General features: G+C 39.6%; 1 protein-coding gene across 12 annotated transcripts in view; it reads right to left on the reverse strand.

Moving 5' to 3' along the window:
* The window catches only part of LOC116061987 (AP-3 complex subunit beta-2), a 52,872-nt gene that overhangs the window by 26,460 nt on the left and 3,025 nt on the right, over nt 1-23,387 (reverse strand). For 5 of the 12 annotated variants that reach the window (XM_036003104.1, XM_036003103.1, XM_036003102.1 and 2 more), the window contains exons 2-9: nt 8,005-8,080; nt 7,411-7,485; nt 6,983-7,078; nt 5,455-5,615; nt 4,956-5,022; nt 4,360-4,542; nt 2,146-2,340; nt 233-330 (exon numbers count right to left, since the gene is read on the reverse strand). In XM_036003104.1, the coding sequence (XP_035858997.1) occupies nt 233-330; nt 2,146-2,340; nt 4,360-4,542; nt 4,956-5,022; nt 5,455-5,615; nt 6,983-7,078; nt 7,411-7,485; nt 8,005-8,080 (951 nt within the window). Of the gene's footprint in view, nt 1-232; nt 331-2,145; nt 2,341-4,359; nt 4,543-4,955; nt 5,023-5,454; nt 5,616-6,982; nt 7,079-7,410; nt 7,486-8,004; nt 8,081-15,738; nt 15,808-23,387 lie in introns of those variants that run through there. The other 7 variants (XM_036003101.1, XM_036003098.1, XM_036003100.1 and 4 more) reach the window with 2 other exon arrangements.

The raw sequence follows: 23,387 nt of genomic DNA on the forward strand, positions 1-23,387 counted from the left end.
CATACAGTTTTCCACTTTGCTGAGTTTCAAGGCTATTATTGTTTTGTCACATTCAACTGTATATTTATTGTTCTTTTTAAAGTGACACTCATAAACACAGCTCTTATTATTTTCAACCTTAGCTCCATTCTCAGCCCCAATAACGTTCATTTTGAAATACGCTGCTGCCAAAATCTTTGGTATAGCAATTAGAATAGAGAATGTATTTAAAAATATAGACAGTACAGCTCACCTGTGGCTCCTCAGGAGACGGACCAGGGCCTTGGCGATCACCCCAACCTCTGCTTTAGGGGCCAGATGGAAATACAGCTGAGCCACAGCCATCACCACCTGGAACAAGAAGAGACAACAGAGGGAAGGGTAAATCATCACCAGTGATACAATCTCACCATATAAAACACAGTTACATGTACTATATTGTCAATCTGGGCGAATTCATTCATTACCAAAGCAACACTCCATCACCATCACTGCCTTAAGCTGCAGTGTGTTGCAAATGTGAAGTGTGTTGGATTTATTCTGTTGAATATCCATGAAAGAACAAAATCAAATACTGTTTTGACTAAACGTGAGAAGACTAAAATCCAACTAATGTTCTGGCACTGAGTCATTCAAGAGAAGGGGTTGTGTTTTTTTAGGTCTTTTGAGCACTCAATAAGCATATTGCAGTGTGCGGTGAGAGTGTAACAAAATAGTAAAGTTTTGGGCCATAAAATCAAAACAGTGAGCTGGAAGACGCTAAAACTCTCTGCAGAGCTGAGGGGAGCTGTAGAGTTCACATAAGTATTCATGTCACTGTTGACATAGTCTCGCATTGCCAGACCTCTGCAGTGCTGTGCGCTCTTATGTAGCGCTGGAGTAAGGTCCGGCTACACCGGCTTATCATTCTGGGATAGGGGGAAAAAACGCTCTGGGGCGTTTGTATTTCTTTAAACTATTCATCTAACTAATCGTCTTGGGCGCCACACACAACATTGATATATCACTTTTTAAGTTTATATGGCAAACTTACACAGTTATTTACACATCTAGCCATTACGGAGCAACATTATCTTTCATTTGGAGTTGTGTTTGTGTCCACCTGGCAAACGCAAGTTCAATATTCACTCTCTTTTAGCTCTGTTTTGGTCTCTACTAACTCCTGAGGAAAATATCTGTCTCTTTAGCTGCTAAAAACGCTCCACTATGTTCACCAGCTAGTTAGTAACAGTGTCTGTCTGCTATTTGGTGCTGAGCAGGTAGTGTACAGTGGGTTTTTACAGTGTTTTTACTAAAAACAGCTAAAAACAACACTATTAGAGCGGTGAGAGTGAACCAGAACAGTAACAGAAGTTGTGGGCCAGACAGCAAACCAATGAGCTGCCACTCACTATAAAGCACTGTAAAGCTGAGTGTGATACTTCTCTGTAGATTCATCACTACGAGCAAACCCTTTGACACTGTTTTCACATTGCCATTTCATGTTATGTCAATATAATAATATTGGCCATAGCTGCTTTAAGGAGTATGTGTAGTGGTGGATTCTTACTCCCAATGCCCCACTAAGAAGCACATGTATATGGCAAAATAAGAGCTTCAACAACAACTTAACTTCAGACATCGGAGCAAAGGGGAAACCATTTATTAATTACTTAATAGGTGCAAAACAATAAGCTGCATAAAGCGCAATTATAGAGCTCACTGATTGTCTGCTATGCTACATGCAAGATAAGGAAAAACATTTTCTGCCTGAGGAACGGGGTTGATCCTTAAAGCACGCAGCTCGACTCCAGCAGAACAAAGGCAGAATAATGTGCGACGGGGGAATTTCATAACATTAAACACGGAACAAACAGGCATTCCAAGGTGACCACAGCAGCAGTAATGTGTGATACTTTGTTCATTTCCTTTGGGAGATTGTCCAATTCCGAGTGAGAGGTCAGCCCTGATTAAGCGCTCAAAGGCACTTCAGCTGCTTTTTAACATGAACCAAGGTCGTGCATATGAAGACTGCAACTACTCACAACGCGACCTGCTGCTCAATGTGGAATAATGTTGGAGGGAAAACAATTAAGATCTACCATGGCAACTGACTCAAGAGGAGAGTTAATGGGCTGTTATACTGATGTAAGTTGTGTGTATTATTCAAAAGTGCAGCGGCCTCACAGCTGCATTGCGGCTCTGCAGGAGCGGCTTGGTGTTTCTCAGCAGCAGCCGGTGGTCTGGATCCATGACGTACGGCTTCCTCTTGGCCATGGCAGGAGCCTCTGCCTTCTTATCTTTCTCCTCCTCCTCCTCCTCGTCCTCATCTTCATCCGAGCCATAAAAGGTCTTGTCGCTTCCCTCCTCCAGCAGGGACTCCTGCAGAGACGGTGGGGATTAAGCAGTGTGTTGGGGAACTAACAGACCAAGACAGAAATCTCTCTCGCATAGAAAGTAGTTATTGGCTGCATAAAAGGAAAATGACTCTCGAAGTCACCAGATGGTAATTTGCTCTTAAATATATTTGTTATAAACAAACATGGAGAGTGCAAAATGGCTGTACCACCACATTTGTCACGACATGCATTGGAAATGACCACAATAACAATGACAATTTTCATCACAGTATGAATGTGAAAATGTCTCAATTTGTAGCTAGTTGCTTTTGAGAAAATATGTCGACAGGTGGGTCTGAAAAACTGATAAAAACAGAGAAACAAAATCATCAAGTTGGCAGCGGTGAAAGAGGAAAACAATGATAGGATGGTTTCAATTTGTACCTCTGCACAGTCACAATGGCAGAATGAAGTCTATTATTTCATCAAATGCACCTAAACACTTGTAATCACACAGTAATCTCCCCAAATCCTGTTCCTACAGTATGCAAATGAGTTGTTGGTGATGACACACAAGGAGTAAATTTACTTCTGAGTTTGGTAAGTTTGCAAGGACTTCAGTAAAATGCAACAAGGAATTAAACAATTACAGTATGTACTGCAGTCCTTTATGTGATGGAATTCATTGAAAAACCCATATTACACATGGTAGTAAAACAGTAAATATGGCTGTGCAGTGGCAAAGTGCATAGTAAGTGTAAAAGCTTTATGTGCCAACAGTTGCTTGTGGTGGTGGAACAATCCCCTTATTAATTGATTGGTCAATTGACAAAAAGACAATTTTGATAAAGGATTAAGCCAGTCTCACGGCAGTTCGTGAAATGGTCACGTTATTTAATCTATGGATTTGTGTACAAGGACATGTTTTTCTCGTTTTTTTCATGTTGGTGAGGACGATTTTTAAAGTAATGTATTTAAATGGGAAGTATGTTTCGTGATCACAGCACGACTACAGTAGCGAGTAGTATGAAATGCCAAAAATCTGCGTATCGAGATTGGTTGGGGTGGTGGATGGGTCAAACAACACAGGACTTTCACCCCGGAGACCAGGGATCGTGTCCCGGCATGTGGTGTGTCCTTTCACCGTTTTTCTTTTGTGGCGCATCCCCCAGAGACCGCGGCTCGTGTGCCGGTGTGTGACATGTCCTTTCGCCGTTCTTCTTTTCCTAAACACAACTGTCCCGTTGTTGTGGTGCGTCCCCCAGAGACCGCGGCTCGTGTCCCGGCGTGTGGCGTGTCGTTTCTCCGTTCTTCTTTTCCGAAACCCCGAAACCCAACCTCCTTATAGATGCTTCCCATTACGTGCTGACCAGCACGAAAACATTCAACGTTCTCAGCAACACGAAATAAACAAGATAATCGTGTCCGTGAACATGAATCAATGTACACAAATCAATAGATTAAAAATAACGTGACCATTTCACAAACTGTCGTGAGACCGTGTTCTTTTAAGTTAATTATCAGGAATTTGTTTTTAAAGAAAATTATTCACAAACGTAAAATAATTCACTGCTTTTTTAGTTTATTTCATTGTAAATATTATATATATAAATATTATATATTAAATATTATATAATATTTGGTTACACTTTACTTGAAGGTATCTACATAAGAGTGACATGACACTGTCATGAACGTGTCATAAACATTAGAAACAAGTCATAAACGTTTATGACATAACGCTTCTTTTAGTAAGTGTGATTCGGTTTTTGTCATGACAAGTTATGGTTATGGTTAGAGTTCATGTGTCATGACTGTGTCATGTGTTCATGACAGTGTCATGTCACTCTTATGTAGATACCTTCAAGTGAAGTGTTACCTAATATTTTTTGGACTGTGGGTCAGACAAAAGCAGCAAAAATTGTGATGAGCATTTTTCACTATTTCCTGTCATTTTATATACTAAATTAAAAATACAGCTTATAAACTACTAGTGAGCAGAAGTTACACTTTTATAAACTGATCACTTTTGGGGACTGCACTGCCTCTGATTCTTACTCACGTTCATGTTTGGGTTGAGGAACTGGGTCCTGGCGTAGCGGGTCAGCATGTTGATGATGACGACCTGCCCCCACTCCTCTACGTCGATCAGAAGGTTACACAACTTCCTGTAGTTCTTGTGGATCAGGTCAATGCGTTCCGGACACACCTCCTCAAAAGCCATAACAACACTTCCTGCCACCAACTACAGCACACAACAAGTGGGGGATGTTAGGATAATGTTCTTACATATCAGGAGTACATCTCACCAGTACATTACACCAGTACATTATCTATGAGGATTACCGATGCACATAAATACAATCCATGCATTCTCAAATTACATCTTAAATAGAACAATAAACCTGTAAATAGTGAGTGAATTTCGGTTTGAAAATGACTACAGCTCACTGCAAGGCCCTGTATCCGTGTCACATTCTCATTAGGTGCTGAGCCCCTCTAAAGGTCTGATCCTAGAATCGCCCCTGCTACAGCTTATGCAAAGACTGCAAGGTGGAGAATGAGTGCACTTATTCAAATTTCTATTTGCATTTGTTTAAAAAAAAAAGAAAAAGAATCTGGTGGAAAAAATACTGAATCAGCGTTGCAAAAACCCACCGTAGTTTTGTCGGCGAGGAGTTTCTCTATGACTTCAATCAGCTGGTCCTTCTGTTCTGGATCCAAACTGGGAGCAGAGAAGTAAAATCTATCAAATGCATGAAACTGCTGGAGAAAGAGTTACCGCTAATTTGTTCTCATACTGTTGAGAATAAAACAAAAGATTGCCAGAGCAATAATGGATGTACCTTTTGCTGCCATAAAAGGCTTTAATTTCACAATGACATTAAGTCATAACAACATTTGATCTTAGCCTAGTTGTTCTCAAACTGGGGATCAGAAAGCTCTAATATGCTGCAGCCTCAAAAACAGATTTCTATCCTACAAATGTATCATTTATGCTTCTTTTAATCTTTGATATAAAGCCTATGTTTGTAACTAGAAGGCATCTTCCTATATGTATTAATGAGTGAAATAATCTAAAGTTCACCGTACTGTCTTTACACTCAAAACAGGGAATCAGGGGCCTGTGTACTGAAAAAAAGTCTTGGTAGGTCACCTGTAGAGTTTAGGAATTGCGTGAGCGGCCGTCTTCCTGACGTATGGAGACATATCGGAAGCAGCTTCTTTGATGGCCAACATCATTATAGGGACGATGATGGTGACTCGGATGCTGGAGAGGACTCGCAGAGCGCTGGCTCTGATCAGCTGGTTCGGATCCTGCAGAAACACAGAGCAACAATTTCATAAGCAATCTTTCTGTCATTAGGGCTGTGCAATATTTTGATATTATATCGACATCAATATATTAGGCTAGATATCGCCTTAAATTTTGGATATCGTAATATCGTGATATGAAGTGTTGTCTTTTCCTGGTTTTAAAGGCTGCATTATAGTAAATGGATGTCAATGGATTATCTTTATTGTGACTATTATTACCACTGTTCATCACATCCCCAACCGGCACCGTCAGACACCGCCTACCAAGAGCCTGGGTCTGCCGAGGTTTCTTCCTAAAAGGGAGTTGTTCCTCACCACTGTCGCACTAAATGCATGCTCTTGGGGGAATTACTAGAATTGTTGGGCCTTTGTAAACTATAGAATGTAGTCTAGACCTACTCTATCTGTAAAGTGTCTCGAGATAACTCCTGTTATGATTTGATACTATAAATAAAATTGAATTGAATTTGCTGAACTTATCAGACTTACTAGCTGTTTTATTACAGTTTTTGCCTTTACCCACTTAGTCATTGTATCCCCAGTGATTATTTATCAAAACTCTCATTGTGTCAATATTTGTGAAAGCACCAATAGTCAACCCTACAAAATCGCCGCGATATCGACATCAATGTATTTGGTCAAATATATTGTGATATTTGATTTTCTCCATATCGCCCAGCTCTAGTTCATACGGCCAAGAGTTTACAGAAATGTCAGGCTGTACTTAGGCACAACTGTGCTTTGAGCTAAATGCTAACAATCTCACAGTGACAGTGCTAACATTCTGATGTCTAGTAGGTCTAATGTTTAACATGCTCATCACTTATTACGCTAAACACAGCATACAACTGAGGCTGATGGGAATGTCATTAGTTTGGAAGGTATTTGGTCATAGAAAAACACATTTGACACATTTTGACCTGCTGGCGGCGCTAGATGAAAAGTTAAGGGAACAAGTATTTTCCTTGAAAATCTGTAGCAAATTTCACAGCAGTCCATTTAATAGTTATCAAGATGTTACGCTAAAAATCATAAATGTCAACCCTAATGGCGGCACTAGAGGAAAAGTCAGAGGATCACTTAAGTCAGCAGGATTCATCTTTTGGAAACTATAAATGTAAGTACAATTTTCAAGGCAATATGTCCAATATTTGTTCAGATATTTTAGTCAGGACCAAAGTAGTGGACCGACTGACACATTAACATTGCTATCCATAGTGCCAAGCTGCTAGCATTGCTAAAAACATACAGTAAATCTGTATTTTCATCATAACATTAGACCCACGTAGAATTTTGATAAATGTGTTTATTTCTGTTGTCAAAAAGTCAAAATCTGAAAGAAGTGTCACTTATGAAAGCTGCTGTACCTTCAACCCTCGCTGAAAGGTGGAAATGGAGAGCAGAGCGAGATCCTGCTGCTCCTCGGCATAACGCACCAAGTAAACATAGACCAGCTTCTTCACCTGTAGAGAGGAGAAGTATGGTAAAAGAGAAACAGGCCGATGAGAAAAAAAAACCAGATTGAATTCAAATTATGTAGATTAGTTCAATTATTTTCACTGAGATAAATCAAAGTGATAAAACCATGAAAAGAGGAGGAAAAACTGCAATTTTGTTCAGGTGAGATAAAGCCAAATCCCACAGGTTTTTAAAAAAAATATGATAACAAGCAAGCAAAATGAGGAATAAAAAAAAAAGCCTTAACGCAGAAAGAAACTTTTTCTACCACATAAAACTACACAAAAAAAGGAGCAAATAATACATGAAGCAACAGGAAACTAGCTTTATAACAAACCTCAATGTTTTTACAGGCCACATTTTTCACCACAGCAGGGAAGAGATCTGATGTGTTTTTACCACGGGCGATCATCTGCAGAGAAAAGAAAACCGTGTCACAGCAGTGAGGATTTCACAAGGTGACATTTTTTAGTTATTTGTAGAGATTTTAAATTTTATTTCAGCCCCTTTTCATGCTTTTCCTTTCCTTCCATCTTCTCACTCCTGCACGGATGATGAATGAAGAGATGTGTGTGGAGCTTCAGATTATGAATTTTGAATATGTAACAGCTGACCGCTGAGTTTATATCTCTTACCACTGTACTTAAATCATCCAAAACTGCCTTTGTCTTACAGATGAAGGATATTAAATCTTAAGGATCTTAACTACAGTTACGGTAGCATCTTTACCATCAAAATTATGAAATCAAGTTTGGTACAGAGAACAAGCTTTGTGTCTTTACAGTTGTCTGAATTCATTAAAAATGATGCATGTTGAGTTGCACATGTGACGTTTTCTCTCAAAACTTTCCATGCCTTTTGTCCTGTCACTCGACGTGCAGCCGTACCTGCTGATCAGTGAAATCCCAAAGTAAACATTATTTATACTCACAGCCACGATCCGCTTCATTGCCTCCAGCTTCAGGGAGTCTTTGTTGCTGTCAAGCATCTCCTTCAAGTCATCATGTCTGAGGGAGGAAAAACACTGAAAATTAGCTCACTTACTTGTTTTAGCCGCACACGAAACAGAAAAATACTCTGATTACCGAGGCCTCAAACAAGAAACCTGTTTTACGATTTCCATCAAATGCTCAAATTGTACCAAAGTCTGCAAGAGTGACCCAGACACTATACTATTTGAAGTGTGGAATGCAGCTTCAAAACCTATGAGCCCCATTGAGCTCATAAAAAGAAGGGGTAATTGGAAAGTGCCATAATCCATCAAATGTGTTGACTTCTCAGAGAAATTATAGATATTTTAGCAGGAATGGGGGAATAAACATTTCTCCATCAGAAGATGTGACTATTAGTATCATACAAGCTCACTTCTTTATTATTTAGATTTCGATAACCATCCATCGTGGGAACAGAGATTCCAGTGCTGAAATTAGTCGATCAACAGAAAATAAGTCAGCAAATGTTCTGATTATCAACCAATTGTTTAATCATTCATCCAGCACACATGTAAAACATGTCCATGTTCCAGCTCCCTTTTTCTAATGTATTGTCAGAATCACCTGCATCACCTGAGTTGAGGAGTAACTGTCATCATCCATAACTGATTACCTGCTTGTGGTAATGTGCTATATAAATAAGCATGTACTGTCTTATTAACACAAAAGGTTATGGGAATGCTATTACTGTAGGATTTGGTTATTAACCAAAGTATTAGACAAATTAAAATTTCAAACTGCTGTTGGCACCAGATGACAATTGAGGGCATCACTAAAGTTATTAGGATTCATCCTCTGGGCACCGTGAACTAGGGCTGCACGATATGTGGAAAATATCCGATCTGCAATATCGTCTATGAATATTGCAAAAAACGATATTACCTGCGATAAATAAACAGATATTAAAGTGTACTCAGTTCTGCATTTCTGCTGCTTTCAGTATTCTACAAAAACAACAAATTGGTTGTTGAATTTAAAACAAGTAAAAGGAAATCATTTACAACATTCTTTTATTGAGCAAATTGAACATTGAATTGAATATAAAAGGCACCACTAAATAAAGAATGACAGTTACATTTAAAAGTGCAGTTTTCCCCTGATATTTTCTGTCAATTAACACAAAAAAAAATCTCTTGAGTGTCTTTTGCGATATGTCGCAGCCTCTCGCGACATGGTTATTGCGCCAGTTGATATTGCGATGACGATAAAAGGATATGTTGTGCAGCCGTGAATATCTGTCAAATTTTATTTTAATCTATCCAATAGCTACAGAGATACACAAGAAATATAGATATAGAGAAATATAAATATTTCAGTCTGGACTGGAAAAAGTTGGCGAAAAGTTTCATTTCTCAAAGTAAGGTATCAAAAAAAAGAGTACATGTTGTTGTTTTCCCATTTTATGAAGACAGCTGTCATTTCTATCTACATAAGGTTACTGGAACTGGAACTGTTCCTCCGTCCTCCCTGTCAGATACGATGGGAACAGACCAGCTAGCTCACACATGAGAAGCAGGATCCTTTGAATGGATTTGAGTGGATCTAAGCTGACATCTCCACCTTGCTGCAACACAAACATACAAAAACAACACCGACAGTTTCTACAAAACCTGCCAGGAAGGGACCTGCAAACAGGAACAGTGCAGACAGGATCTGTGCTACAGCTGCCAAGATAAAGATGCCCGCCTAATTAAATGTTGAAATACTGATCGATGACATCTGTTTTGCTTCTCTTTTGTCAAGTAACAGAAGACAACAATTACTTCTCCTTTTTCTAGGTCATGAAAACCTTGGGCTTTACTAAACATTGTATATTGTTACATTTTAGAAGAAACAGAAGACCTTAAGGATACTGACTTTAAAGCAACACGTTACTTTTGATTAAACATTAAAGTTTTGGTATGTGTACACCCATATACGTTTAATCAACAATCAACCACTCGATTTATATCGACTGTATATTGACCATGTATAGAAATTGTACCTCTAAGATAACATCGAAGCACTGCCCCGAAAATATTAAATCATTCAATGTAAATCAGTTACACTGAAATAAAGCTTGTTAAGGCGTTTGACAAGGTGTAAAAAAAAAGGGTTGTACATAACAAATCTTGTGATATTACAACTTCTACATGTTGTTGCAAGCGATATGATACAAACAAATTCAGGAAATACTTGAAAGATTTTTTTGTTTGTTCACAGAGACAATAGACATCGCTGTAAATGTTGAATCATTTGTGGATAGTACACACTTTTCTATTATATTAATCTTAGACAGATAACAACTGTGTTTTAACAGATTATAACTTGGATATTTGAATTGTATCACCACTACCTTCCTACTTCACAAAACTGTAGTTTCCATGTGAAGTGTGTGTTGCCAACAAAACTTTAAACTCAAATCTACCAATCAGGAAACGTATACTAACTGAAAGAGTCAAATATTAAACTTGGGTGGGGTTAAGGTTAGTGGTGGGCGAGTCGATTAAATGGCTGCAGAGCTGCACATTTCCTCCAACTAGTTTCCAAGGCAACAAATGATGCAATGAAAGGAAGTTAAGTGATTTCCTGCCATCCTGCACTGTCCTTGTTGCATCTGGCTGAAGGTCTGTGGTGCTGAGCTTTAGAAACACAGTGATCTACATGCCACTCACTCCGCTATACAACAGGTGTTACGAGGAGGATACAATGCAACTCAGACAGTGCTATATTTTATAAATATGTTGACCTAGGTTTTTTTGTCTGTTATTAGGAGGATATTTCATACAAACAATTTTAGTAGTGGCAGGAAGAACAGACTGGTTTTGGTGCGGGTAGCATCACCACGTGTTTACAAAGTACTTGACATCATGATTTGCTATATTCTTAAACCTTATCAAATGTGTATTTTGAAGCTGATCCATATCCAGATGCAGATTTTAAATGAGTAAAATAACAACTTCAGAAGATTATGGAGCTTATACAGTACATGCTCTCTGAGTGCTGATCTTGAGAGTTTACTCAAATGTAAATACTCTAAACTGCCCATTCTGATTGGAAACTATTATATATACTTTACGTCTTTGTTCTAAATGCAGTGAAAACCACATGTACTTCAAACACACTGAAACCAACACTACAAATTACTTTCCAAACTATTTAATCCAACTGACATTTTTAAATCATTCCTCAGTATGAGTGGGAGGCTGTTAGGGTATACTTCATATTTCATCTGTTTTGGTGGTGTGACAGCATTGAATGGAGGCCTTGCAATCTGTTATGAAGTGGCCGCTGCAGAACAAGTTTAATGTGTGTGTGTGCGTGCGTGCGTGTGTGTGTGTGTGTGTGTGTGTGTGTGTGTGTGTGCGTGCGTGCGTGCGTGTGTGTGTGTGTGTGTGTGTGTGTGTGTGTGCGTGCGTGCGTGCGTGTGTGTTTCTGTGTGCTAAGGAGTTCTGCTTTCATCTCCATCAAGCATCAAAGTGTTAATAATTCCATTGCATGAATAATATTCACTCCATCACACACTTCAAAACCTAAATTCATCAAAGTCAAATTAAAACCTGACAGTATCTATAAAATGCTGTTTGTGACGGGTTATTTTTGGATGGGTACGGTGAGATGACGCTGGTTTCTTGGTTACAAATATGTGGCTGTGTCTCAAAGCAAATTAAAAAATGAACTCTAACAAAATGCAAAGATAACTTTGCCCAAAGCACTGAAAGGCTAGACATAAGGCGGAGTAACACTAATGCTGATTTCTAGGAGAAAATGGTTCTTTTTATCCATGTGAAATTGTGATGATGGGTCGCGGCTTCTGGCCATGACTCCAGAAAAATCTACATTTTTTTATCAACTCTCTTTATTACAGCCTTCGTCCACTTCCTTCGATGTCAACTTCTAAACCTGAAATGTTTTTTTTTGTATTTTTAAAGGGACAAAGTATTAAAGAAAAAAAGTCAAACCCAAAACACCTCTTATATTGTATATATATTGTATATATATTGTCTTATATTTCTATGCCAGATTTATTATTTGGTATTTTTCTTATTCCTGTATATAACTGGACTGGAGCGTTCTGGATTCCATAATTTAAATCACATCTACTTTTGCCTAAACAGACTGTTTAGCAAATTTCCCCCCAAACTTCACCAAATATGGTAAATAAAATATTCGGATGAGCATGAAAAACGTTGAAGTTCCTTGTTAACAAGGCATTTATATTGTTTACCATGTTCACAATCTAGTTTAGATCTTAGCATGCTAACATTTGCTAGCACTGAACACAAAGGTACAGTTTAGTCTAGGAAGTTAGTTAGATAATTTACTCATAAAAAAGTTAGCTGTGTTTATTTTCTATTTCTATTGATATATATTTCTCTATTGTAGTGTTGATATGTGCATTTACTGTGTGTTTATGTACTTTATTGGGACCAATAAAGTACATCCATCCATCCATCCATCCATCCATCCATAAGTTTTGGTTAAATTAAAATATTTAACTAATGATGCTGCTAAATGAAAACTTTCGAGTCTACCGAGGTATCTGCAGTTCATCCTGATGGTAAACATGATTGTCTTGTCATGAAAGCTTTATAACAGTGGCGCTAGAGGAAAAGTCAGGGGAATCACCAAAGTCATTAGAGGGAGTCATCCTCTGGGCATCATGAATATCTGTAGCAAATTTCACTACAATACATCTAATATTCTTGAAATTTCAGTCTGGACCAAAGACACTGTCATCCCTAGAGCCACACCAATACCGGGGCTAAAAATCAACAGTATCTCACTGAATGGTAGGCATTACAGTTTGCTGTCTGAGCTTCATACAGAAGAAGAATCTATGATGTAAAACAGGCCGATTTTCCATCGACAGCCGCCTCAGTGAACCACACTGCTGCTGCTGCTACTACATGATGTCGTTCTGACCTTGTTCTTTGTATGCTCCCCCTCTCACTCCCTTTCCCTTCATGTAAAAATCACACATCATTCCTCTGGAAGATATCAACAGGCATTCTAGGAAATAGGAAACTAAATTATGACTTAAAGGCCAACTTAGGTAAAAATATAACAGGCACTTTCAATGTTTTTACCCTCCAACATGAGTAGAGAAACTTACCGACCATAGCCTACATTTGTTTTGCAGCTTGTGTCAATTTACCACCTTGATCAACATAATTATTTGTTGTTTATTTGAATAGGGACAGATACAAAAAAAACATAGATTATTACATAAAGAACAATCCGATGCCTGTATCACAGTGTTTATAGCCATGGCTAATTCGCAACACCTGTTAATTAAAACCAGACAAGAAAATATTGATTACATTTGCTGTCAAACATTAAACCTGTCAAAGGGGAATTATCAGCAATGTGCAACCACAGACATATTAGACATGCATTATTAGTAAAAGCCGTAGTGTTAGTAGTAGTGGCACATAGGTTGCTTAAAAACAGAGCAATGACATTATGATTAAAGGAAAAGATGGAGGAAAAAGTAATTTTACAACAATTTAACAGCCTATATAGAAAAGAAAAACGCATGTCTTTTACCATTTTAGACACTAAAAGTCTTCTTTCCTACTCTATTTTATCTGCCAAAGCATATGATATATTGGTGCAACAGAAATATTGGATGGCTCAATGAATTCAAAGGTGAGAAGTTGTAAATGGAGCCCCAGGTACTGTACAGTCTATCTGCTGGACCATGATGTATTTTAACAAAATATAAATGCCACCTCTGTGACTTATCTTAGAAATAAAGCCTCATCTTGAGCACCTGAAACGACCCTCTGACTGGTTTTATACTGCTCATGCCCACAGGGCCCACAGTAATTCTACACCAACACTGGTTCTCTTATTTCTCTGGATTTTGTCCTGTCCCTGACGAACAACAGCTGAATTTACAAACAGCTCTGAATTATTTAACCCACTGTGGTACAACAGAGTACAGCCGATCAGGTTACCTGGCACCAAAGCCAAGAGATCAGCACGACTCTTCAGCTGGAAAGTCTCCATGGAAGTAGGCTGCCAATGTTCAATGATACAACTTCAGACGCAATGTCATGTTGTTCACCAAGAACAGAGCTCCGCACGACAGCAGCAACATTAGAAAGGAGTGGATGTGAAAATGTATTTGCATGAATCAGAGGAAAGTGAAAAATTGCGCAGTCGCAGCATGCATTTATAGGCAGGCTGTTTTACATAAACCGACTTTGTCAGCTGAGACTTTTGAAAGTTTCTTGTTTTTTTCTTGGTGTGAAATATTCCTGCTTAAACCAACCAGAAGTGTGCTTCAGTAAAGCTCTCATCCTGTAAAATGAGAATAATCTATCGGTACGACCCAATAAAATCCAGAAGTGTAATTATAGTAATATATTTCCAAAGAGAACCTCTTTTGATGTTCGTTTGAAAGGTTTGAAGTCTAAGTAATTAAAGGGTACAGCAGCTCCTATGGCCTTTGCATTGACTCTAGGGCTGAAACTAACCATTATTTTCATTATCGATTCATCTGCCGATTATTTTCTTCATTAATCGATTAATCCTCCTAATGAAAAATGTCTATCCCCGTTTCTAAAAGTTATGAGTTAAGTTACTTACACCTCCCTTTGTGCCAGCTTTGTAATGCCCACCTAATCTGCATTTTATGTAGCCTATTGTATTGTATTCTGTTTTCTTGTATTCTTTTCTTGGCTAAGTCGTCGTTGCAAATGAGAACCTGTTCTCAACGGCCTACCTGGTTAAATAAAGGTTAAATAAAAAAAATAAAATAAAAAGTTATCTATAGACTGGAGCTGAAACAGGACAGAACATAAAAGTGTTTAGCAAATCAATTAATTGTTTGAGTCATTTTTTCAAACAAAAATACAAAACATTTCCTGCTTTAAGATTCTCCAATGTGAGGATTATCTGTCATATACACATCATATATTGTAAACTGAATGTCTTTGGGTTTTGGACTGTTGGTCGGAGAAAAGGCATTTGAAAATGTGATCTTGGACTCTGTGAGATGAGATGGGCATTTTCAGTATTTTTCTGACATTTTATAGACAATAAGTAAATAATCTGCAGATTAAAATAATTGTTAGTTGCCCTAAAGTCGATACACTCTTTACACTTTTTAACAGTAAACTGTCTTGGGCGGCACTGAGTGCCGGACGGAGCAACGGTGCCGCTGCAAAATAGCCTCGGAAAGGAACTTGTTTTGGTTTAAAGACTGTTTTAGTCGTGCAACAGAAAACTCAGATTGGACAGATAGTCTAGCTAGCTGTCTAGATTTACCCTGCAGAGATCTGAGGAGCAGTTAACCATAGTCCTCAGAAATCCACCGGAGTTTAAAATGGCAACACAAAGAAAGAGGAAGGTGACGGACAGCCGGCTGAATATTGGGGAAATCCGGCGGAATTTCCGGCGGCACAAGAACAATCCCAGAAATAAAACGTCATCGATATAGATTAATTGTCTTACGACCCTGAAGACATATCTTGCGTTGCGGGGTACCGACAAGTGACTTGTTCTCTTATTATTCTGCTATACTCATTGTAATCTGCCCTAAAAGGTAAGCAGCTAAACTAACAACAAAGTGAAAACAATTTTAAAATTTTCCATTGAAATAAATAAATAAAAATGCCCTAACATACATACATAACTGTAGCGTGAAAGGTTAAACAGGTTTGTATTCTCCTGGATTTTCCTACCGCAAAGGCTGAGATAGGAAACTTCCACCACCTCCACCACCTCCACCACCTTCCTCCAGTGGTGCCCGTTCCTCACGGTCTCCTCCTCCTCCTCCTCCTCCTCCTCCTCCTCCTGTACCTCCAGATCGGAGGTGGCACAGCTCATCAGACTGCAGGGCGCTGTACCAGGTCTGTTGCCCGCCGTCGGGGGTCAGCACAGGGCTCTTGTCCTCCTCCTGGCCCTGGCCCTGGACCTGGCTCTGTACCGACTTCACCATGTTCACTGCGTTCACCGGCAGCTGCTGCAGCAGCTTTTGCATGGTGGTCATGCTTGGAACTTAGGCTTGAGAGCAACCTGTAGAATCCCCAGGTAGATGAAGTGGAAAGACTGCAGTATTTCCTTCAGCTACTCCTCGGTCTGTGTTTAATCAGCTGGACGAGCCTATGGAATTCTCCAGATATTCCTCAGAGTTTTCACACAGCAAAGAGCAGCTTCAGTTAGATTCTGTGTTATAAATACTCCTTCCCTCTGAGGTTTCGTTTATCCAATGTGGACATTTCTTTCAAAAAAATGATGCAACAAGCCTCTTCAGAAGTGCCCGTGTGCCTCTTCTTCCCAACGGTGACAAGGTTGATATACTTTGCCTCCTGAGTGCTGTAATCCAAATCCACCAGAAACCAAGTGCACTGTAGGTTTTTTTTCTTCTCTTCTGTCGCTGCTGAGTCTATACGCATCCAGTGAAGCAGCAAACATCAGCTGCTCAGTAAATGGATGCTCGGCAGAGAGGGGCGTTGAGTTTTATTTGCCTCTCCTCTCGCTGCTTCCTGCTGCTGCACCGGCCTCTCTCTCTCTGTGCCTTCTGTGTGTATACAACATGTCCACATATACGTTTCTGAGCTCTCTAACAATGACACAGCCTCTCCCATCTCTTGCCACGTTATCACTCCCCCCCTTTCACGCTTGTCTTCTTTGCTCCGCCTCTTCACATTAATGCTTCTTGCTCCACGTTAACTCCTTACTCTATCGCAGCTTTCTTCAGTCGACTTACAGCCAACAAACGTTTTCTGATCGCCGACATATGTTTTGAAATATTCCTCACTACTCTTGTTCATTATGTTTAAAATGTCCATGTCTTATTCATTTTTAATATTCTGTGAGGGGCCTTTTTTTCCTCGTCTTACATGACTCAGCTTTCTTGGCAGAGTCGTGATGAGGACGTCTCTTTCTCTCTCTCTCTTTCTTTCCCTCTCCCACTCATTTCTTTTTGGCCCCAACGAAAATAACTGCCTCGAAGCACAATTCACATATGCTCTCCCTGTGATCTGTAACAGCTCAGTCAGGATTTGCTGACATTTGCTAAAGACTAATACGATTTTTAACCTGGGATGTCACCAGGAAAAATACACGCCGGGGCTGCAGCAATTACAGTGAACTACATTGACAGTGATGACAACCCGGGTATTGTTTTCTAATGCTGTAAAAACTGATGCAATGTTGGATATAATAATAATAATAATAAATTGAATTTGTATAGCGCTTTTCATGGACTCAAAGTGGCTTGAATACAGCGAGAATGTCTTCCTTCAGCTGCATATTTGATAGTTTAACAAGTTGGGAGTCTTTGATCTCTTTGTTCTCAATTCAGGAGGAACATGTTCTAGTCTAAATGATCTCCATCTAAATAAAAAACATCACAGTCATTATTTAAAAGAGCCTAAGAAGATACAGGTCTGTAAATCTCATGATTTACAGACTGCTGCCAGTTATTATTTAAAAGCATTTTTTTTCTCTCTTCTTGTCAAAACTTGTATGTTTGATTTTGGGTGACATGCAGTGATATCATATTCTCTAAATGAAGGAGGCTTACAGTAAAAGGGATATATGAAGGCTTACATTAAAGGTCCATTGGCATGAAAATTTCACTTTATGAGGTTTTTTAACATTAATATGAGTTCCCCAGGCCTGCCTATGGTCCCCCAGCAGCTAGAAATGGCGATAGGTGTAAACCAAGCCCTGGGTATCCTGCTCTGTCTTTGAGAAAATGAAAGCTCAGATGGGCCAATCAGGAATCTTCTCTTTATGAGGTCATAAGGAGGAAGGTTACCTCCCCTTTCTCTGCTTTGAGAGAGAGAGACAGATCATGGCTTGCAAACGAGCGAAGCATGGCAGTTGGTCAAGGCCACCCCCCCCCCCACCCTCCACCTTGCCCCCCCTCTCTCCTCCTCAATAGCATTTAAAGCTACAGACACAGAAATGGCACATCCTAAGGAAAGCTCATTGTGGGACTGGCTCTAGTGGCTGTAATTCTGCACCAAGGCTGAATTTCAGGAAAGAGACTTCAGATACAGTATTAGGGGACCACTAAGGTCTATATAAAAGAGACTTCAGATACAGTATTAGGGGACCACTAAGGTCTATATAAAAGAGACTTCAGATACAGTATTAGGGGACCACTAAGGTCTATATAAGAGACTTCAGATACAGTATTAGGGGACCACTAAGGTCTATATAAAAGAGACTTCAGATACAGTATTAGGGGACCGTAAGGCCTATATAAAAGCATCCAAAAAGCAGCATGTCATAGGACCTTTAATTAATAAACTTCTATGTCCTGAAGCTGGATAACTCCTTATTCATGTGGTATTTTTTAAAGCAATAGTTCGATATTTTGGGAAATTTGCTGTCATGCTGAGATTTAGATGAGATAATTACTACCACTCTCACGTCTGTTTGCTACATGAAAAGGCGACATCCAGCAGCTGGTTAATTTAGCTTAGCATAAAGACTGGAAATAGGGGAAAAAACTGCTAGCCTGGCTCTGTCTACAGGAAACACAATCTGCCTACCAACAGCTGTAAAGTTTGAAGGGCCAAGAAACTCCAAAACAACATATGTTGTCTTTGGCATGGCTAATGGTGAGATGTAATGACAGAAATGTAAAAGTCACACAAAACAAACAACTAAACCAGCCAAAGAAAGCCCACAGCCAAGAAGGACAGCAATCACATGTGAAGTACGAAATCAAACTATTTTGACATTTGATTTAATGGCTTGAGAAAACACTGTGTTGCAGAGCCCCACAACTCTCAGTACCTGGCCAAAATAGTCGATGACACAGATCAACACTCTTATTCAACTTACAATAGCCATTTCACACTGAAGGACCGTCCTGTAAATACCTTTTAAAAGCGGAGGAAATGTGTTTATAATAACACATGGGAGATTAATATGGTTTGAGGACTGAACTGAAGAAAAATCTCACAGATGCTGTGTTTCCAAGGAGACGACAGTGAAGGGAAAGTCAGTGCTTTGACTGTCATGTTTACAGACAAACTAGTTAATCTACCTTCACTGAGGAGACACGGACTTCTGCAAACACAGGTACGGACACAACACCAACGCCCAGCCTACACTTGAATCAACTAATGAAGGCAGAATTTATTCACAAGTAGTTTAAAACTAATGACAAACATTTGCCAAACAGCTTTAAGCCTAACTCTCTCCCTGCAAATCCAAAGCTCACAGCTACAAATTACATTTACCATCTATAAACAGTGAGCTCCCTCTGCTGATGATTTATGGTGAAGCAGTGGTGTTTATCAGTGAAGCTTGCAACAGTGAGGGCAATGAAAACAGTAATACAAGCAATGGTAATACACATAGAGAACAGGTATAAAAGAAAACAGGCGAGGCGTATGTACTGTATATCCAACAGAGGGTGCATACAGTATAACTCACAACACATCAGGCAATGATGAGTGATATGAATATATTTAGTAGTATTAGTCAGCATACAGTAGCTAGTAATAAAGCTGCAAAGATGAATTGATTAGTTGTCAACTATTAAAGTAATTGCCAACTGTTTTGATAATCGGTTAATCAGAAAAAAAAAAATTCTCTAATGAAAATAATTCTCTGATTCCAGCTTTTTCAATATGAATATTTTCTAGTTTCGTCACTCCTCTGTGAGAGGAAAATTAATATCTTTGAGTTGTGGACATGAAAAGACATTTGAGGATGTCATCTTGGCCTTTGGGAAATACTGATCTCTATTTTCTGACATTTTACAGATCAAACAACTAATCGATTAATCGAGAAAGTAATCGACAGGTTAATCGACAATGACAATAATTGTTAGTTGCAGCCCTGGTTGGTAGCAGGGTTTTTCTTACAGGTGTTATTAAAGTGCCCATATTGTGAAAAAATCACTTTTTCTGGGATTTGGAGTGTTATGTTGTGTCTCTGGTGCTTCCACACACATACAAACTTTGAAAAAAATCCATCCATGCTGTTTAGAGTGAGATACGGTTCCTGAATGTGTCCTGCCTTCAGTCTCTGGGTGAGCTGTTCAAAATCGGCACGGCTTGTGACGTCACAAGCCGAAACGAGCAGGCTAACCGCAACCATTAGCTCGTAGCGTTAGCGTTAGCATGCTAACGCTAATGCTAACGCTAGCATGCTACCTCGTTCTCAATAGCAAAGCACTGCTACAACACACACAAGTTCACCATAATCTACAAAAGAACTACTTACATGTGCGCCCTCATTTAGAAGTCTCCCAGCTAATCCTGCCTTGTAACTGACTGAAGTTGTAGAAACAGCCTTTCTTTTACCGTCTATGGAGCTAGCTAGCTGACATGATCTACATCTGAGCTACTGCACATGTGCAGTGCAATCAAAGATAGTACAGAAGAAGAAGAAGAAGAAGAAGAAGAAGAAGAAAAGAGGTCTCACTCTGTAGCTAAAACAGAGACCAGGTGAAAAGAGGATCTGCAGCAGTGAGAGAGAGCGGTGCAGTACAACAAAAATATGGTGTTTTTTGAAAATTAAACCATGTAAACCTATTCTGGTACAACCTTAAAATACAATTATGAACCTGAAAATGAGCATAATATGGCTGCTTTAATGTAATTAATAATGACTGCATGACATTTAGGTGAGCGAGCTCACGGGCTTTGGTATTGTTCATGTTGGCTCTCTGGCATGACTTACTGGGATGCGTAATGGGCCTGAGCCATCGTTAATGAAATTTGTTGCACCTGTGTGTTAGCATTACAGGACTATAATAATAACCACTGTGTGGCTGTTCAAAGACACACTTGGAACAGAAAATAACAGGAGGAAAAGAAAAGCCTTTTGCCTAATACAAGAACATAAACAAAGTTGAAAAGCGTGTTTTCATGATTCATGCTTAGTTTAGATTCTACACATAATATTCTTTAATTTAACCCTTGTGTTGTCTTCCCGTCGATCATGAACTTGTTGTCCTTCTGGGTCAAAGTTGAATTTTTGGTGCTCTTTCCGATGTTTTAACGTCTTTTTTCGATGCTTTTGACGCTGTTTTTAAACGTTTTTGTCACTTATTTCAACGCTTTTTATATTCCTGTTCAATAAACCTAATTCATATGACATTATACCTAATTTTTCAGTTTAAAAAAAAAAGCAGAAATGATGTGTTATTTTGACTAATAGTTAAGATCAGAGGATGGGTTCAATACAACGTACATCCATGCATCCATGTTATTTTTTTAGGTAATTTGGTTGAAAGAAACCCTGATATAAACGTTGAAAACGGGTCAAATTCGACCCGAGGACAACACAAGGGTTAAACAAATAAATGTGAATAATGTGCTGCATTCGTGTTTCAGGTAGTTTGTCTAACCTACAGTATTATAAATCATGCCATATTATTAATATCATAGTTAAGCTAATAAGGACTCCCTGCAGTTTGCCTACAGGGCAAACAAGTCGGCGGATGATGCTGTCAATATGGGACTGCAATACATCCTGCACCACCTCGACTCCCCAGGGACGTATGCCAGGATCCTGTTTGTGGATTTCAGCTCGGCGTTCAACACCCATCATCCCTGAACTCCTACATCAGAAGCTCACCCAGTTCTCAGTGCCTGCCGCCACCTGTCAGTGGATCATCAGCTTCCTGATTGACAGGCAGCAGCATGTCAGACTGGGGAGCATCTCATCCAAAACTCGGTCTATCAGCACTGGCGCCCCACAGGGGTGTGTCCTCGCCCCACTGCTCTTCTCCCTCCCTACACCAATGACTGCAACTCAAAGAACCCGTCTGTAAAACTCCTGAAGTTTGCAAATGACACCACCATCATTGGTTTGATCCAGGATGGTGATGAGTCTGCTTACAGACAGGAGGTGGAACAGCTGGTCCAACGGTGCAGTCAGAACCACCTGGAGTTAAACCCCAAGAAGACTGTGGAGATGACAGTGGACTTCAGGAAAAGCCCCCCCCTCACCATCCAGAACGACACAGTGGCCACTGTGGATTCCATCATTTAGGTTCCTGGGATCAACCATCTCACAGGACCTAAAATGGTCTCCCCACATTGACTCTGTCCAGAAAAAGGCCCAGCAGAGGTTACACTTCCTGCGACAGCTAAGGAAGTTTAATCTGCTTAAGGAGCTGCTGACCACTTTCTACTCAGCCATCATTCAGTCTGTCATCTGCACCTCCATCACATGGTTTGGGTCAGCCACCAAATGGGACAGGGCCAGACTGCAACGGACAATTAGGGCTGCAGAGAGGATCATTGGAGCTGACCTTCCTTCCATCCAGGACCTGTACCGGTCCAGGGTCAAGAAAAGGGCAGCAAAAATCTCTGCAGACCGCTCACATCCTGGTCACAAACTGTTCAACCTCCTTCCCTCTGGTAGGCGATACAGGGCACTGTTCGCCAAAACCAGCCGACACAGAGACAGTTTCTTCCCCCAAGCAGTCACTCTGTTGAACGCTCAGAAATAGATCCCACCCTCACACTGAACAAAGTCAATCAACACTGTTCTGCTCATCTACCTCATGTCTATTTCAATCCTACAATTACAATATTGTTATTAATATATTACCATTGCACTGATATGCCTTGCACTGTACTCATATTTAAATCCTAAAATTTCAGTCTATTGACCGTTATTGCACTATTCCTTCCCTCTCTTTTGTATAATTTTTGTAAAATTGTAAATTCTATTGTATTGTTATACTGTACACTATTTTTTTTTAGATTCTTACCGTCAACTCTGTTTTTATTCTTAATATGTTAAGTGTTGTACTTTGAGAGCAAAGATTCCTGTAACGCCCTGCAGTGCCCTGCTATGACATGAACTACTACGACTACTATTTGTAGTCACTGTTCCATTATCTTTATTGTGACTATTATTGTCACTGTTGACACCGCCTACCAAGAGCCTGGGTCTGCCGAAAGGGAGTTTTTCCTCGCCACTGTCGCACTAAATGCTTGCTCTTGGGGGAATTACTAGAATTGTTGGGGCTTTGTAAACTATAGAGTGTGGTCTAGATCTACTCTATCTGTAAAGTGTCTCGAGATAACTCTTGTTATGATTAGATACTATTGATAAAATTGAATTAATTTGAATTGAATTGAATTGAATTGAAGATTACCGGAGTCAAATTCCTTGTTTGTCTACGCAAACCTGGCCAATAAAGCTGATTCTGATTCTGATTCTGATTTCACGTCATCCAGACGCTCAAAAAACTGATTCTGGTCAAAGGGGCGTTGTTGTTCCGAAACAAACACCTGCATATCATACCCCTGTGGTTCCTCGCTCCAAGCTCCTCTGAGAGCCTCCTCTCACAGGCGAGGGAGGCCAATTTCAACCTGAGCAGAGGTCTAATTGTGGTGGA

The sequence above is a fragment of the Sander lucioperca genome, chromosome 7, assembly GCF_008315115.2.
Source record: "Sander lucioperca isolate FBNREF2018 chromosome 7, SLUC_FBN_1.2, whole genome shotgun sequence".
In the NCBI taxonomy this organism is placed as follows: Eukaryota; Metazoa; Chordata; class Actinopteri; order Perciformes; family Percidae; genus Sander; species Sander lucioperca.